At 59.2% G+C, this 15,271-nt stretch overlaps 1 protein-coding gene across 2 annotated transcripts; it reads left to right on the forward strand.

The window, feature by feature from the left end:
- The first annotated feature begins 8,527 nt into the window (after window positions 1-8,527).
- Window positions 8,528-13,384, forward strand: NANOS3 (nanos C2HC-type zinc finger 3). 2 transcript variants are annotated; one of them, XM_073803176.1, is made up of 2 exons: window positions 8,528-11,774; window positions 13,050-13,384. In XM_073803176.1, exons 1-2 carry the CDS (start codon window positions 11,327-11,329, stop codon window positions 13,115-13,117), a joined length of 516 nt encoding a protein of 171 aa, XP_073659277.1. In that variant the 5' UTR covers window positions 8,528-11,326; the 3' UTR covers window positions 13,118-13,384. The 2 variants fall into 2 exon arrangements, with proteins under 2 accessions (XP_073659277.1, XP_033710055.1); XM_033854164.2 differs by having other exon boundaries at window positions 8,530-11,786.
- The last annotated feature ends 1,887 nt before the right edge of the window (window positions 13,385-15,271 follow it).

Here is a 15,271-nt window from a genome sequence, read left to right on the forward strand (position 1 = left end):
GTAGAGGGAATAAGGGACAGAGTAGAGGAGGTGAGGGAGGGAGGGGACAGGATAGAGTGTGCGGGGCCGCAGAGTGGACTTGGGCTTTTGGTATGAATGAAATGGGAGCCATGGAGGGTTCTGAGCAGAAGAGGGACTAAGGTGTTCACAGGTGCCCTTGGGCTGCGGTGGAACAGACTGTGGGAGGTTGGGACAGGGAGAGCAAGGAGGTGGCAACTGCATAGGTCCAGGGGAGAGATGATGGGGGCTGGACCTGCACGGGGGTTCTGGAGTGGGTAAGATTCTAGGTGCCTTTAGAAGGGACAGTAACGGAATTTGTTAATGGATTGCATTTGTTAAGAAATGTTTTGGCCCGAGTAGCTAGAAGAATGGAGCTGCCATTTCCGGATAGGGGGAAAATTGTTGGAGGAGCTGGTAAACGAGCTCCCAGCCCAGGCCTCATAGGGACCTGGAGCACCCTCCGCCCAGACTCCAGTGGAGTGCAGAGGAAGGCATGCTCACAGCCTGGGCCTTGCCTGGGGCACACATCTGGGCACACATGGGCCCTGCCCTAGACCCCCACAGCCAGGCCTATCCACCCAGAGCCACAACCTTGGGGGTCCTTGGGGACTGGGGCTCAGGGACTGATGGAGCTGAGAAGGGCCTTTTGGTTTACACACCCACCAAGCCTACATCTGGGTCCCTGAGGAGACCCTCAAGGGGACAGGAGGGACATAGGGTGAGAAATCTCTCAGGGAGAGGTTCAGGAAGGGCCGCTGCTGAGTCACAGCCGTGGGTCCCCTATGAGTCAGCACTGGCAGGGGCCCCAGGAACTGGGGGCTGGGGTGGGGTGGGGAGGGCAGTTCCCACGCCAGAAGGAACCAGGCGGCTTGGGCACTGGGGCTTCCCCCACTGACCCTCCCATCCTGTGCTGGGCTCCAGGGGCTATTCAGAGGACTTTGGGGTAGGGGTGGGACTAAACACTGGGCCGGGATCCAGGAATCCTCTCTCCTGGTCTGACCCAGTTCAGGAATGCAGAGGCTGCCTGCCAGCCTGTGTTGCAGCAAGAAGGAGTAGAGCTTAGAGTGACACGGACATATATACACTACTAAACGTAAAATAGCTAGCTAGTGGGAAGCAGCCGCATAGCACAGGGAGATCGGTTCTGTGCTTTGTGTCCACCTAGAGGGGTGGGATAGGGAGGGTGGGAGGGAGACACAAGAGGGAGGAGATATGGGGATGTATGTGTACGTAGAGCTGATGCACTTTGTTATACAGCAGAAACTAACACACCATTGTAAAGCAATTTTACTCCAATAAAGATGTTTAAAAAAAAAAAAGAGAGGGACCACGTGCGAGTGAGGCCTTGGTCGGGATGTCAGTTCTAGGGGCTTTATTTAAGAAAAGCTCCTTTCTTCTGGAGCCCCTGCATCTTGACAGTTGGAGATTCCAGCCTGCGGGGTCCGGGCAGAGTCTTCAGCTGCTGGGATGTGGGGAGGGCTGGGAGGAAGAGGGAATTGAGAGCCAGCCTGCCCCCACAGCAGGAGGGCTCTGGAGTCTGCTTCCCCCTGCTGGCAGCTGAGGGAAGCTCGGCAGGCCAGAAAGCTGGCGGGAGAGCTTCTTCAAGCCCATCCTGAAAGCAGATGAGGAAAGGCCTTGGGGAAATTCCCAGCTCTGCAACCTACAGGCTGTGCCTCCCTAGGCAAGAGGCAGTCCCTTTCTGGGCCTCAGTTGCCCATATGTAAAAATTACAATATTCACTTCATTGGTTTGCCAGGAAGAATCTGAGATGATTGGGACTGAATGAATAAATGTTGCATATTCCAAAACAACCCCCTCCTTTTCAGTTAGAAGGGGGAGGCTACATAAGAGACATCAACAAAGCTGTCCCCACCCGCGGAGGCCCAGTTACTACTCTAATCCTCTTCCTTGCGTGGCCCTCTCTTCCAGGGAATTATCCCCCATTTGCGGGGAAGTCAGGTATAGAGTAGGGCTGAACCCCAATAGCCTCTGGTGGGTCCTGGGGACAACCACCCTCCTGGACCAGCTGGAGCTTGGCTTTCTGGGTTGAAACCTGAAGAAAGGGGGGAGGGTATGGGAAAGGGAGACTTGTCAAGGAGAAGCGAGACAGGACTGTGGTGAGGGGGCCCAAAGGGGAGGGGCATGGCCAGGTGGAGCAGGGCCCCGGCCCACAAAGGTTAAGGCCTGGGCTTGGGGGTGGGGGGCTCGAAGCTTTCCTTTACCCCTTTTCAGACTGGAGTGGGGGAGAAATAAATCAACTGAATGAGAAATCTGTCAGCTGAGTCCCAGCCAATGGAAGGTCCGGCTGGTACCACAGTCTGCCCTGAGGTGACCTCTTTCCACCAGTCGAGGTGGCCACAACAGGCAGGGATTGAGTGTATTGTTAGGGAGTATTTGCGGGGGGGACCTGGAGGAATACTCAGCCAGTGTACTTTTCCTACTGTGTGTGCCCATGTACGTGGTGTGTGTGTGTGTGTCTGTGTGTGAAGATGGGGGCTCCGTGTGAGCAATTCCAGGAAGCCAGAAGAGCCCCACCCCATGTTCAACTTTTGAGTCCGCTTCCTGTATGTGACCTGTATACCTAGCCTGTGTGTGTGCCTACACCAGATGGTCCCAGACACACATATGCCCAAGTGTCCCTGTATTTTGTGTGTCCTTGCTGACCCCTGTGGCCCTGGGGACCTGCCCGGGGGTTTTGTGGGTGTGCGTGTTGGTTCTATGGATTCCAGTGTGCCTCTACCCTTTGTACGTGAGTGATTGTGCATATAGTTGTGTGCCTGTGACCTTTGTGTGTCTGCGTGTGCCCCTGAGACTGTGTATGGTCTCTGTGGGTTTCTGTTCTGTGTATATATCCGTGTGTTGTGTCTGTGTATATATCCATGCTGTGTGTAAGGGTGTTCCCATGGCTGTGCACCCGATGAATGGGGAGCTGTGTTGGTTTTATGTTTACACCTGTATGTCTGTGTACCTTGTGTATGCCCCTGGGCCTGTGTGCATGCACGTGTGTGTTCTGGGGCCATTCCTGTGAGTCTGTGTATTTGTGTACCAGTATTTTCCGTGTGCGCCCCGGGATCCTCTATGTACCCTATTTCAGTTCTGAGGACATTCCTCCTGTCCCTTGGAGGTGGTGTGTGTCTGTATCTTGCATGTGTCTGTGTGACCCTGGGTGTCCCTATGCGTGTAGCTGGGTTTCATGGACATCCTTGTGTGGCGGGTGCTCCTGCATGTCCTACAGTTTCTTCCGGTGGGGTTGTGTCTGGAAGCCCCTTGCACACCCTTCCCTGTGTTTGTGGTCCGTGTGCCTTTGTGCGCGTTTGCTCCCCGTGCGCCTTTCAGGTCTGCGTGCATCTGGGTTCCTGCGTGTGCCCGTTCGCGCCCCCGTGTCCCCTGCGCGGAGCCCGGGAGCTGCGTCCTGGAGCCCATGGGCATCCCCTCTTGTGTCCCGGTGCGCCTGGCGGGAGGCCTCGGGGCGCACACGGCCGCGGCTGGACCCACCGCCCGGCACGGCGCGGGGAGGAGGGAGGGGGCGGCGGCGGCGGGGAGCGCGGGCACGTCACCGAGACAGACAGGCGGGTGGGCGGGAGGCGGCGGCCGCGGGTTCGAGCCGGCGCCGGAGCACCGCGGCCCCCTCCCCCTGCCCGTGGCCTGGGGAGCCCCCGCCCAGCCCCGGAGCCGCCAAAATGCAATTTCCCGTGCAGGCGCCTCGGCTCGGGGGGCTTTTCCGGGAGGGTTTTGGACAGGAGAGGGGAAACGCGGAGGCGGCCCCAAGCAAGGTGAGCGCGGGCGCCGAGCGGGCTGGGGGCGCGAGCTGCGCGGGGGCCGCCCACGGGGAGGGGGCGCGGCCGGGCGGGGCGGCGGCGGGACCCGGCCGCAGCCCCCTCGCGCACCTGCTCGCGGACGGGGGGCTGGCGACCCGGCCTCTGCAGCCCGGCCCTCCATTGTTGCGGCGGCTGGGGAAGGGGGGCGGGGAGGCCCCGGCGGCATCTCTGTGTCTCGCCTTCCCGGAGAAGGGGCCCCGGGAGGACCAGACCCCTCCACAGGGGACAGACACACAAGTCCCGAGTGAGCGGGGGCCGCCGCGGGGAGGGCAGGCCGAGATGCCCCTGCGGGGCGGGGAGGCATGACGAGGGTCGTAGGGGCAGTGGTGCCCAGGCCGCCTGACACCTGACCGCGGGAGCCCTGGGACAGGGCGGCGGCAAGCTTTGTTCTTGGGGGCGCCGAGCGGGTGGGGGCCTCGGATATCCGGGACCGGGAGAGGCTCCCGGCTGGCGCGCGCATTCGGGAAGGCGCTCCCGGCCAAGTTCACGGCCGCGCAGGCCTGTGCGGGCCCTGCCGAGACCGATCCCGGCGGGGGCCTCGCTCGGGCCTCGCTGCGGCCGCGGGCCCGGGGCTGCAGCGGCGCCGCCTGCCGGAGCCCCGGAGCCCTCAGTGGGCTCCCCGCCGGCTTGTCATTACCGGCGGAGGCTGCAGGGTATTTACTGGGGCGAAGGTTTGCTAACAGGATCACGCCCTCCAAAAGTGGCCACAAAAAGGAAAAATGGCCCGGAATCCCACTGCTGGGGAGCCCTTTTAAAGCGACAGGGCGCCTTTCACAGGGCCCTCGCCCTGGAGGGCATGAGGTGGGGGGGAAGGGAGGAGGGGACGGAGAAGACCCCTCATTGGCTGATGGGACCTGAGAAGTGCCCCCCCACCCCACTACATTTAAGTTCCCCCCATTTCCTTTCCCACCGATTCTCCACCTCCCTGGACGGCTCACAGATACATTTACAGAGTCACAGATATTCCCAAATCGCTGGTGAAGACCCCCAAATCCACACCCTGTACTCCGACGTACCTCATCCCCATTATTACTCCCATCACCTGCAAGAACGCTGATGCACACATGCACACACACAGTCACCCATCATAACACTGCCACGTGGGCACACACATCACCCACAATGACGCGGACATCCAGGACTGACACCCGTGAAAACAGTGCCACACAGAGAAATGAAGCTGCCACCGACCGTGGTAGACAGATCCTTGCATATAACGCTGACACACACATAGTTTTCCACTGCACCCACAGATACTCCTAGGCTCACCGTCCCATGGGCACCCATGGGCTGTCATCCAGAGTAATTGTGACAACCACAGATAGGTAAATGCCCCAACAGAGGTACATATAGACACCATTATTCACAAGAACTTGGACATGCACTCGTAGATGTCCCTGTGCCCGCCGGGGCAAGGACACACCCACAGTCACCCAGGCAACCTGAGACACATACACACAGATGGTACAAGGCCTACACAGATGCTTGACATCCTGACATCGGGTCATAGTATTCTTGACCTACATACATACAGTTAAACTGACCCTCCTAGACACCCATTACAACTCTGTCACCCACAAACAGATATAACACTCCAACAGTACCTACACCCATAGTCACCCACCCTGACACTTGATTATACCCTTGGACACCTACAATATCACTGACCCACAGACAGACAGAATAAAACATGTGCAGTGAAAATGACATACAGGAAAAGGACATAGGAACATGCAGAAATCCACAGTCACCTGGAAGCCCACAAATCCAGCACTTGCTTACTGAGCCTCTGTTATGTACCAGGCACTGTTCTAGCACTGGGGGTGGAAGAGATGAAGATCCTTACCCTCCTGGAGCTGAAGTTTTAGTGAGGAGGGTCAGGGGGCACCATAATCGGATGACACAAACCACAGTCACCCCCAGTGACACCGACAGACGCCAGACACCCACGTACACTGGCTCACACATCGACTTGCAATTACCCACGGTTAGCCTGACACACAACCGGAGTCACACTGACATCCATCCATACACAAACAGCAGCCCACAGGAGTGCCGACATGCACACGCACAACTGGCACAGAGACAGCTGCTCACTGTGGCACACACCCGCCTGGACTTACAGACACCCACAGACCCCCTAAAATAGCCCACCAGAGTAGCTCAGACCCCCAAGCCCATCACAGCCCCCCAGGAACAGGCCCATAGGCAGCTGCTGCCTGCGTTTTTGCAGACGGAGCCCACAAGCCTCAGTAGAAGTGTCTGAATTTCTCATCAACCTGCCCCAGGTCCCTCCACAGCCCCCAACTCCAACCCAGGGGAGCATTCTCGCCTCCCCCAGCCCTGGCTCTACGTCTGGTGGTCTTCAGAAGGAAACTCAGATTCCTGGCCGACTGGCCGCCCCCAGGTCTGGGCAGGACAGACAAGCCCCTTGTCTGAGGACACGGAGTCAAAAGCCTGAGCAGCTGGCAGCGGAGAGGAAGCTGGGCAGACGGCCCGGGGAGGGCGGGGTGGGAACCTGAGAGGCCATGCAGGTATCATGGAAATGAGGGGCCCCTGCCCGCCAGTCTAGACAGCCCGGGCCATCAACAGGACCCCACAGGAGGACCCCTACATACACTGCTACTGCATGTTCCATAATGGGCTCTTTGTCTGCCAGGCCCTGAGCACCTCCTCCCCATGTGCCCCCCCAGGTCCTATGCACACACACAAGGGCGCAGACACAAGGACAGATGCACACTGGGACACACGCAGGGACACACAAGCCACTAGACACCCCCTGGAAGCCCTGCATCTCTGACCTCATGCTGCCCCCCACCCCCCCGGCCCTGCCACCTTGTTCTTCAACTTGACAGCAGAGCTGCCTCCATCCATTGCCTGCCCATCTGGCTCCACTGAGACCTCTCACCTCCGACCCTGACCCCCAGACCCTGTGCCAGCTGCCCTGCCTTCCCGGAGCTCAGGATGGGGGTCGGGGTGGGGATAGGCTCAGGGTCAGCATGGCTTCTGCCAGGCTGCCCGCCACCCCAGTCATTCTCAGCCCCCTGCCCAGACAGACCCTCCCAGCTGGGGTGTAGGGTCCCAGGAATAAGGATGAGGAAGAAGCAGGCCTTGAAGGGCACCCCTGCTTTGCTCCAGGGCCTGGGGTTGGGGGTGGGAGGAGACAGCTCCCTGCCTCCTACCCTGCTGGGCTTCAAAGTCAGACTGGAGGCCCAGTCAGCCCCCAAGAAGACCTCTGGACACTTGGTGGGAGGAGGAACAGTCAGCGCCCTGCTTAAGGGCCCCAGGTGCAGACAGTGAGATGCAGACAGACCAGAGGCCACCTTTCACCAAAGGGCAGCCCCCGACATGTCTGTCCTACAGGTGGACAGACAAAGAGGGGAGATCAGGTGTAAAGGACCAGACACACACAGGCGACCCCAGACAGCCAGAGACAGCGCACACAGCAGGGCTGGGGACCCAGACAAATCCCCGCCTGTGAGGGACACGGTCAGACCCAGACAGGAGGACCCAGACAGACACCGAGGGCGGGAAGCCAACACTTACCATGACGAAGGGAGACAGACCCCAGGTTGTGCCCAGACAGCCCCTCCCCCATAGGATGAGTCTGGGCACTGCCCGCCTCCCGCCCCTCCCCTTGGCCCGAAGCCCCACCCTCTTGCCCTAGCCCCACCTTCACTGGAACTTACCTCCTAGGAAGGTCAAGGTCACAGCCCTCCGGGAAACCTGTGAGGAGGCATAGAAGGAGCAGCGGTGTCATGGGGAGCCCCCCACCCCGCGCAGTGTGGCCAGAGTGCCTCGTGCCTGATGACCCCGCATTCTAGCCTCGTGGTCGTTAAGAACAAAGGCTTTTTAGGAACTGCCGAGAGAGTTCTGTTCCAAACTCTCAGAGCCTCATTTCCTCATCGATAAAATGGGTATTCTAATAATAGGGTGATGCATATAAAGCATTATTATTATTACCCCTCCTCTCTCCATATTCTGCTTGTTAGGACCACCATCTGCAAAGCAAGACACCCCCCACATGCTCCCTGAGAAGGTCCTGGATACCCTGTGCCTGAATGGGGCCCTGCAGGCCGGGTGGATGGGCCATGGGAGAGGGCGCCCCACCCGGAGCTCCAGACAGGGGTGGGAACGTGACTGGACCCCGGCCCAGAGTGGGCGAGAGGACGGGCTCTGGGGAAGGGACTCCATGAGGTGGGGAATTTCAAGGGGCGCGGGTCCTGCGGGGGGCGGGCTCCGAGGGGGTCCGGTTTGGGGGAAGGTCGTGCAAGGGCGGACCTTAGCGGGCTTGAGCTCCAGGGAACGGCCTTGGGGACTCCGTAGGGACGCGGTCCCTGGGGGTCTAGGCAGGCGGACTTTAGAGATCCTAGACGGCGGGGTTCTGGAGCCTTGGGCGCTCCCAGAGCCAAAACTAGATGGGAAGTCTGCAGTGGGGGGGCCCTGAGGGCGGGGCCCCGGAGCGGGTCTTAAGGGAGCTGGGCTCTTTGAGAACCGGCTTAGGGGGCGGGGTTTATGGAGGTTGAGTTTTGGGGCGGGCTACACGGTAGTCTATCTGGGCGGGCTTTAGAGGGAGGGGCCTAGGGACGTGCAATTTATGGGTGGGCTTTGAGGGGGCGGGTCTTGGGGGAGGGGCCTGAGTCTGTGGCTTCTGAGGGGCGGGTCTCTGGAGGCTGTCTCTAGGTGGGGATCTCGGGGGTGGGGCTTCAAGGGCTGAGCTGCCTCAGGCCGCCTCCAAGGAGGGTCGTTTTGGGGTTCACTCAAGCTCAGCACCCCTGGGGGCCCTAATCCACGTTAGGGTTACGCCAGGGGATTCATCCTTTGGGGCTCGATATTGCCCTCAGTGAAATGGGAGGGGACAGGAAATTTGAAGTCCCCTCCCAGACTGTCCTTGGAGGGCCCCAGACCCAGGTGGGGGGCGGTCTCCCCTGAGACTGCGCCTAGGGGCACCCGAGGGGGCGGGCACCCAACTCTGCGCAGCCCCTGGAGGGAAGGACTGGGGGCCCTGTTTGCGGGTGAAGAAATGCGGAGCGGGCAGCATCTTGACGCAATCAGAGCCGAAGCAGGGATTTGACCGCAACCCATTTCGAGGCCCGAGGGTGGGCGAACCCGCACCCCGCGTTAACGGGGCAGCCCTCGCGTGTCTGCGCGCTTGGGCGCTGACCGCCACAAGGGCCTGAGTTCAGATGCCCGAGACCCTGCAGGCAGGCTGGCAACCTGTGTCCTCTGTGGTCCTTTTGCTTCGCCCCTGTCCAAAGTCCCGCAAGCGGACCTGCGGGCGGGGCCTGCCTGGTAGCGGCCCCACTGCTGGCCCGAATTTGCAAGGTGGAGACTGACAACCCCTGGGGGTTCTTGTGATTCAGAAACAATTGTGCCCGGAACACGATGTAGCTCACCGAAGGAATTACATTGTATTAAAATGTTTTATCTCTCTGTTGCATCGATGCCTCCGGGACAAGAACCATTTGGCAGCCAGACTTCTTGGGGCCACTAGGAATCCCTCCTCTGCCTCTCACTAGCGGTGCCCTACGGGCCTCAGTCTCCCAAACTGACAAACGGAAGTAATATGCACCTCTGAAGGCCGTTTTGAGGGTGCTTTGGGTAAATGCATGAAAAGCTGAGCCCAGTGCCCAGTACTGCTATATTTACATAGCAAAGGTGACATCAATATCTACTGTTGTTATTATTTATCTCCTGCTTTTTCCGGTTCCCGGAGCAGAGAGTTGGCACCTAATAACTATTTGCTGACTTAATGATTCTATAAGTTCCTTATTCCCTCCCCTCTCCCCTCATCCTATCCAGTTCCCTCACCCCCACCCAGCCTCCACTCCCCAAGAAGTTGCCAAGGGTTTGGGGGAACATTCAACCTGTCGGTGAGTTTGGGCAGCTCAGGCAAACCATCGACCGTTGAGTGGACCCCGAGGCCTGGAACTGCCGTCCACCCATCACGACCCCCACCTTCCAGATCTGGGGGGGCCAGGGGATCCTGAACACATCCCCTCCCTTAGGCCACAGCAAAGGTCACAATCAACATTCATTGTTGTCGGTGGGTTGTGAGGACGGAGGCCAGACCCACCGAGGGATGAATGTCACTGTGTCTGGGCCGGACACAGCCTAAGGGGAATGGGATGGGGAAAAAAACCCCACCCTGGACTCCCCCCCAAAATTGCTCAGCCAGTACCTGACCCTGACCCCAGCCTCTCACCCCTTGGTGAGGGCTGGTGTCTGGGATCCTTACAGACACAGGCTGGATTTGGAGAATAAATCCTGGAGGGTTGGGGGCATGAATCACAGGCTCAGGGCTGGGCAGCTGGGAAACCTTTGTGAAACCGATTAGTGAGGCCCTGCTTCCAAAAGGCTCAATAGAGTTTTCTTGAATGATTGAATGAGTGAGGTGGGTAGGCAGCATAGCACCTCTTCTCTGCCTTCAAGTCCCGGGCCCAGGTTTCTCACCCTCCTTGCCTGGTACCGGCAGACCCCTGCTTTACCTTCAGTTGCCCACCTAGCACCTTGACGCCAGTTGATCCTTCCACCTGCCCATCTGTGTGCCCCACGTGGGTGACTCCTGGGCAAACCTTATCCTCCAGAGACTGAGCTGAGCTCTCATTTGAGGGGGAGATCAAGGCACTGGCGAATGCTACGGGTCCCCCCATTAGCCCAACTTGTGCCTGTGCTCTGCTCCACCCCCTTTCCACCCCAGGACCAGGACGAGCTGGTCCTAAGGCTCTCCAATACCTAAAGTTCCGTTGGTAACTAACAGCGTGGGGAGGCAGGCTTTTGTGCTTGTCTTTGTGAATAACCCCAGGGGCAGGTGGTTTCATACCCCAGTCTGTTCATCCATTAAATGCGGGATCCACTGAAAAGTGGTGTGAAAGCTCCCTGAGGGTGACCAGAGCTGGGAGCCTTGGTCCTTAACCCCCCACCCCATAAGCCAGGCCCATTCTCCTTCCGAAGACAGTTGGAACATCAGTAGCTCCCCAACCCTTCCCAAAGAGCACAGGGGTACCCGCCCCTCCCCCAGCCCAGGAGAAGGAAGAAAGAAGTTACTAAGTTACTGGCTACATCAATGCTAGTCTGTCGGGTGGGGCTTCCAACCCTCCCACCCCCATCACCCTGTGGGGCAGGAGAGGCAGGCAGGCTCTAAGGAGGGGTCGCCCTCCCAATGCCCTCTGGGTGGGGTGTGTGGCTCCATATTACTGGTGCCCCCTGCAGCCTGTGTCTTGTCACCCCCCCCTCGCCTCCAGCCCCCCCAGAGACCATGCATCCCCTTGGCAGGTGCATTTTTGGGGGAGCGGCAGCAAGCCCCCCTGTGACAGTAAGGAACCTCCTACAGCCTGCTCCTCCCTCTTCACACCCCCTTGGAGGTATAAGGAGGGAACTGACAGCCCAGACTGCTCGGCTCCAGAGAGGGGAAGGGAGGGTTAAGAAGGGAGGTGTAGAAAGACAAGCTTTGGGGCGGCTGGGTTTCTTCTCTCTCTGCCCCTCTGCCTGGCACACGGTGTCCAGCCATGGGGAGCTTCAATCTATGGACAGATTACCTGGGTTTGGCACGCCTGGTGGAGGCTCTGCGTGGGGAAGAGGAGCCTGAGATCAGGCTGGACCCCCAGCCAGAACCAGTGCCAGGACCAGAGGAGGGTCAGACACACAGCCCGGAATCCTCACCAGCTCCTGAACGCCTGTGCTCTTTCTGCAAGCACAACGGCGAGTCCCGGGCCATCTACCAGTCCCACGTGCTCAAGGACGAAGCTGGCCGGGTGCTGTGCCCCATCCTCCGAGACTACGTGTGCCCCCAGTGTGGTGCCACTCGCGACCATGCCCACACCCGCCGCTTCTGTCCGCTCACCGGCCAGGGCTACACCTCCGTCTATAGCTACACCACCCGCAACTCGGCCGGCAGGAAGCTGGTCCGCTCGGACAAGGCGAAGACGCAGGACTCCGGACACTGCCGAGGAGGAGGTGCCTGTGCAGGTGGCTGGGGGAACTCGAGGAGGGGGGTCTGCCCTGGGCTGAGCCCCCAGGGGCCTTTGTGAAGTGGGTTAACCCCTGGGGTCACAACCCACTTCAGAGGGTTGGGGGGTGATAATCTGTGTAGACAGCTTAGAGCAGTATTCTAGAACTGTTGCCCTACGCTGGTAAGCTGGGGATGGGGTCCCCTGTGTGGCCTTGGGCAAGGCACTCTCCCTCCCTGGGCCCGTAAGGGAAACACCGTCCTTTTCCAGGCGTGGTGTGATCTAGCAGGGAGGCTGTGGGGACTACTGGTGGGATCTGGGGATAGGTACAGCAGGGGCTCCAATCCGGCTTGGCTCGTGGCAACTGTGTGACCAGAGGGAAATGGCTCAGTTAGAGAAACTGAGCCTCCCTTGTTCACTCATTCACCAGATAGTTTTTGAGGCTTGCCGGGTGCCAAGCGCTGGGCTGGGCTTGGCCCACCGTGGTAGATGGGAGAGTGAGAGTTAAAACACAGGCATGGGGGAGTCTAGAGGAAGCACCTGATCCAGGTGAAGGGGTCCAGGAGGTCTTCCTGGAGAAAGTGATTTCTGGAAGCCTAATTCAGTTTGGTGGAGTGCTGAAGTGGAGCCCAGGCAATAGGGCTCGTTTAGGAACTTCGTGAAGTTGGGTGTGTCTGGGATAGAGTATGTGTGCATGTATGTCGGAGGGGAAGGTGTCAGAGATTTCAGGGATGGCACAAGGCCTATCAGACTGTGAGCCCCTGGGGAAGTCACCGGGTGGGAGTACCCCTCCCTATCCCGGCAGCTGTGCAGTGAACATCTGTTAGAAGAGACTGCTTCCAGGAGAGGATAGTATTCCCTATGAGGTCTGACGAGGTCCAACTGGGAGAGGTGGGAAGCTGAAGGGACGCAAAGATGATGATCTCAGAGTCTTCCTTTTTTCCCCTCAAGTCCGAGAGAACAGGAAAACTGGCCTCCGCGGGCGTGCGGGGTGGGGGAAGCCCTCACCAGGATATTGGCAAAGGAAGGCTGCCTGAGGCCGTCCTCCCAGGAGGAGGCAGCACGGCAGGACTGAGTTGGAGTTTCTGCGCTTTGTGTCTCGCTCTGGGTCCCATCTGGGGCTGCCCGGGGCCGGGAATGTCACAGGGGGGTGCTATTCAAGAAATAGCCTGCAGGTGGCGCCAGAGCCATGGCAGCCCTGCAGGTTGAGTCGGTACTTCCGGAGCATCGAATCATCCGTTATTAAATGTTTTTCTCCTCCTCTTCTGCTTTTAAAATCCAGGTTCCAAAGGTGTCGGGAAGCCTAATGGAACTACCCCCTCTTCCTGCTTACCCTCCACTTCTGCCTAAGGAGGCTGGAGCGGGCAGGACGGGGATGCTGCCTTCACCTGGGGTTGGGGACCCAGGCTCACTGGAGGCTGGATTTCAGGGAAGACGCACCCTCCGAGGATCCACCCCTAGGCCCTGCCCCCGGCCTGAGGGCCTGGCAAAGGAGCCCCGTCTGGAAGCACAGCCCAAATGGCGCCCCGACCCCCTCTCGGAAGGAGGTGGTTCTCAGGCACCCCAGCCCTCCTTCCCCAGCGCGGGGCACCCAGTCAGCTCTCAATAAATGTTATGAATGGATCCGCGTCATAGCAGGCCCGGTCTTGGGACAAGGTAGCGTGAACTGTGCCGATGGGGCTGGGGGCCCTCCTCTCCTGGCTCATCCCTTGCCCCCACGTTACTCTGACCTCCACATGCCCCAACTGCTGTTTGGATTGCCGTTTACTCTGGGGCCTTGGGGTGAGCTGCTTTGTGCTGAAAAATGGGAGTGGGCACCACAGGTTAGCTATGGGGTTCTGAGGGGTCGCCCCAGCCTGGCACTTGGCTGCTGGGTTGGCGTCATGAGGCTGTTTCTGTGACCCTTCGTGTTTGCAGACTCTTCCAGCCACCCCTTGCATACTGACAATATCAGGTGGAATCCCCTACCCTGGAGGTGGGGGCCTGACTTGAGGAAGGGCAATGGAGAGACAGAGGTTCCCCCCCATCACTGTCCTCACCTAGGAGGCTCTTACTGAACGTTTAGGTCACCATCGATGCCCCAGCAACTGGGGGCCATGGAGTCACACGCAGGCTCTTCAGAGCAAGGGAAGGACTTCTGGGCTGGGGCAGGGGCGGGGTGGGGAGCTGCAAGGAATGGGAGTATGTCCGGAGGGGGCTGGGCCAGGCGAGGCCATGGGTAGGGGGCACCAAGGAGGTGATTTGGCTGTGCTTAGGCAGGAGTGGGTGTGGGGTGGACATCCATCCCCACCCAGGAAGTATGATCTGGTCCTCCTGGGGAGCTGTGCTTGGGGGGATCCCCATCCCATCTGCCTCCTGCACCCCTACATCTTGTTCACCCAGCCCCCTGGGGGTAGCAGATGCCAAGTGCCTGTCCACATCCCTCCCCCAGTCTGAGGGCTGGCCTGAGGGCCCGGTCTCCACCCTCAGCCGACAAGGTCTCCCAGGGTTGAGTGGGGGCGGGATTTGGACTTCCACTTGAACTGGGACCTGAGGCCACCCAGGAGGAGGGCTGGGGTTAGCCGGGGATGGGAGACGGCCCTTGAAGACAGCCTGCTGCCCAGGCTTGAAGAGGAGAGGGAAGGAGGAGAAAGACACAGAGGAGGCCTCTTTAGCAGCCCCAAGAGTTTCAGATTGAGTCAGGGGACACGATCCCCCAGCCACCCCCAGGTGCCTGCAAATGCTAATTGTATAAGCCAGAGCCGCTGGGGTTTGAGACACAGGGAACTGGGCGATTGGGCACGTCCTGGAGCGTTCAAGGAAGTAGCTGCACATCCAGCAGGCAGAAGGGTTGGGGGACCCTGACCCACCTTGCTCCCTCGCAAATGGGGTATCCCAGGGTATAAAAAGGCGGTGGGAGGGGGCCCTGCCTTGGCTGTAGGAGTTGGGGTGCAGGAGCCACAGGCAGAGAAACAAATTAAAGTATTGGGTGCGGTCCACGTCGTGGTGGCCTATTTAATAGAAGCACGTCTTCTGCAAAATGGGTTTGACAGCAGCACCCTGGACTGCTTATGACAGTGTGACATCACTGGGGCTGTGGTATGGTTTGGTGGGGTGGCGTGTGCAATGCCTGCCCTCACCACCCTCCAGGCAGTAGCTGTGTCTGCATCAGTAACGTTCCCCCAGGGTTGCCTCCTTCCGGGCCAAGGCCTCCAAGCAGCTTGTCCCACGGAGGACAGGCGAAGCCATCTCAGCACTGAATACAGACTCGCAAACTCCAGCTGGACAATCAGTCAAGATACTCTGTGTACTTGGATTCGTGCACACAGCCACCTGCTCCTGAGTCCGACACACTCAGTACTGCATGGGGGACCCCTGGATCCAACAGTAGCCGAACTTGTCTTCCCAGGGAAGAGGAAAAGTAGAAGTCAGAGGAGAAAGAGATGGTTAAAGGAGGTTTGTGGGCAAGATATCAAGGAACTGAAAATGCCTCAAACACCAAACAACAGGTCAGGAGGTCTGAGG

This window comes from Tursiops truncatus, chromosome 3 (assembly GCF_011762595.2).
Source record: "Tursiops truncatus isolate mTurTru1 chromosome 3, mTurTru1.mat.Y, whole genome shotgun sequence".
NCBI lineage: Eukaryota > Metazoa > Chordata > Mammalia > Artiodactyla > Delphinidae > Tursiops > Tursiops truncatus.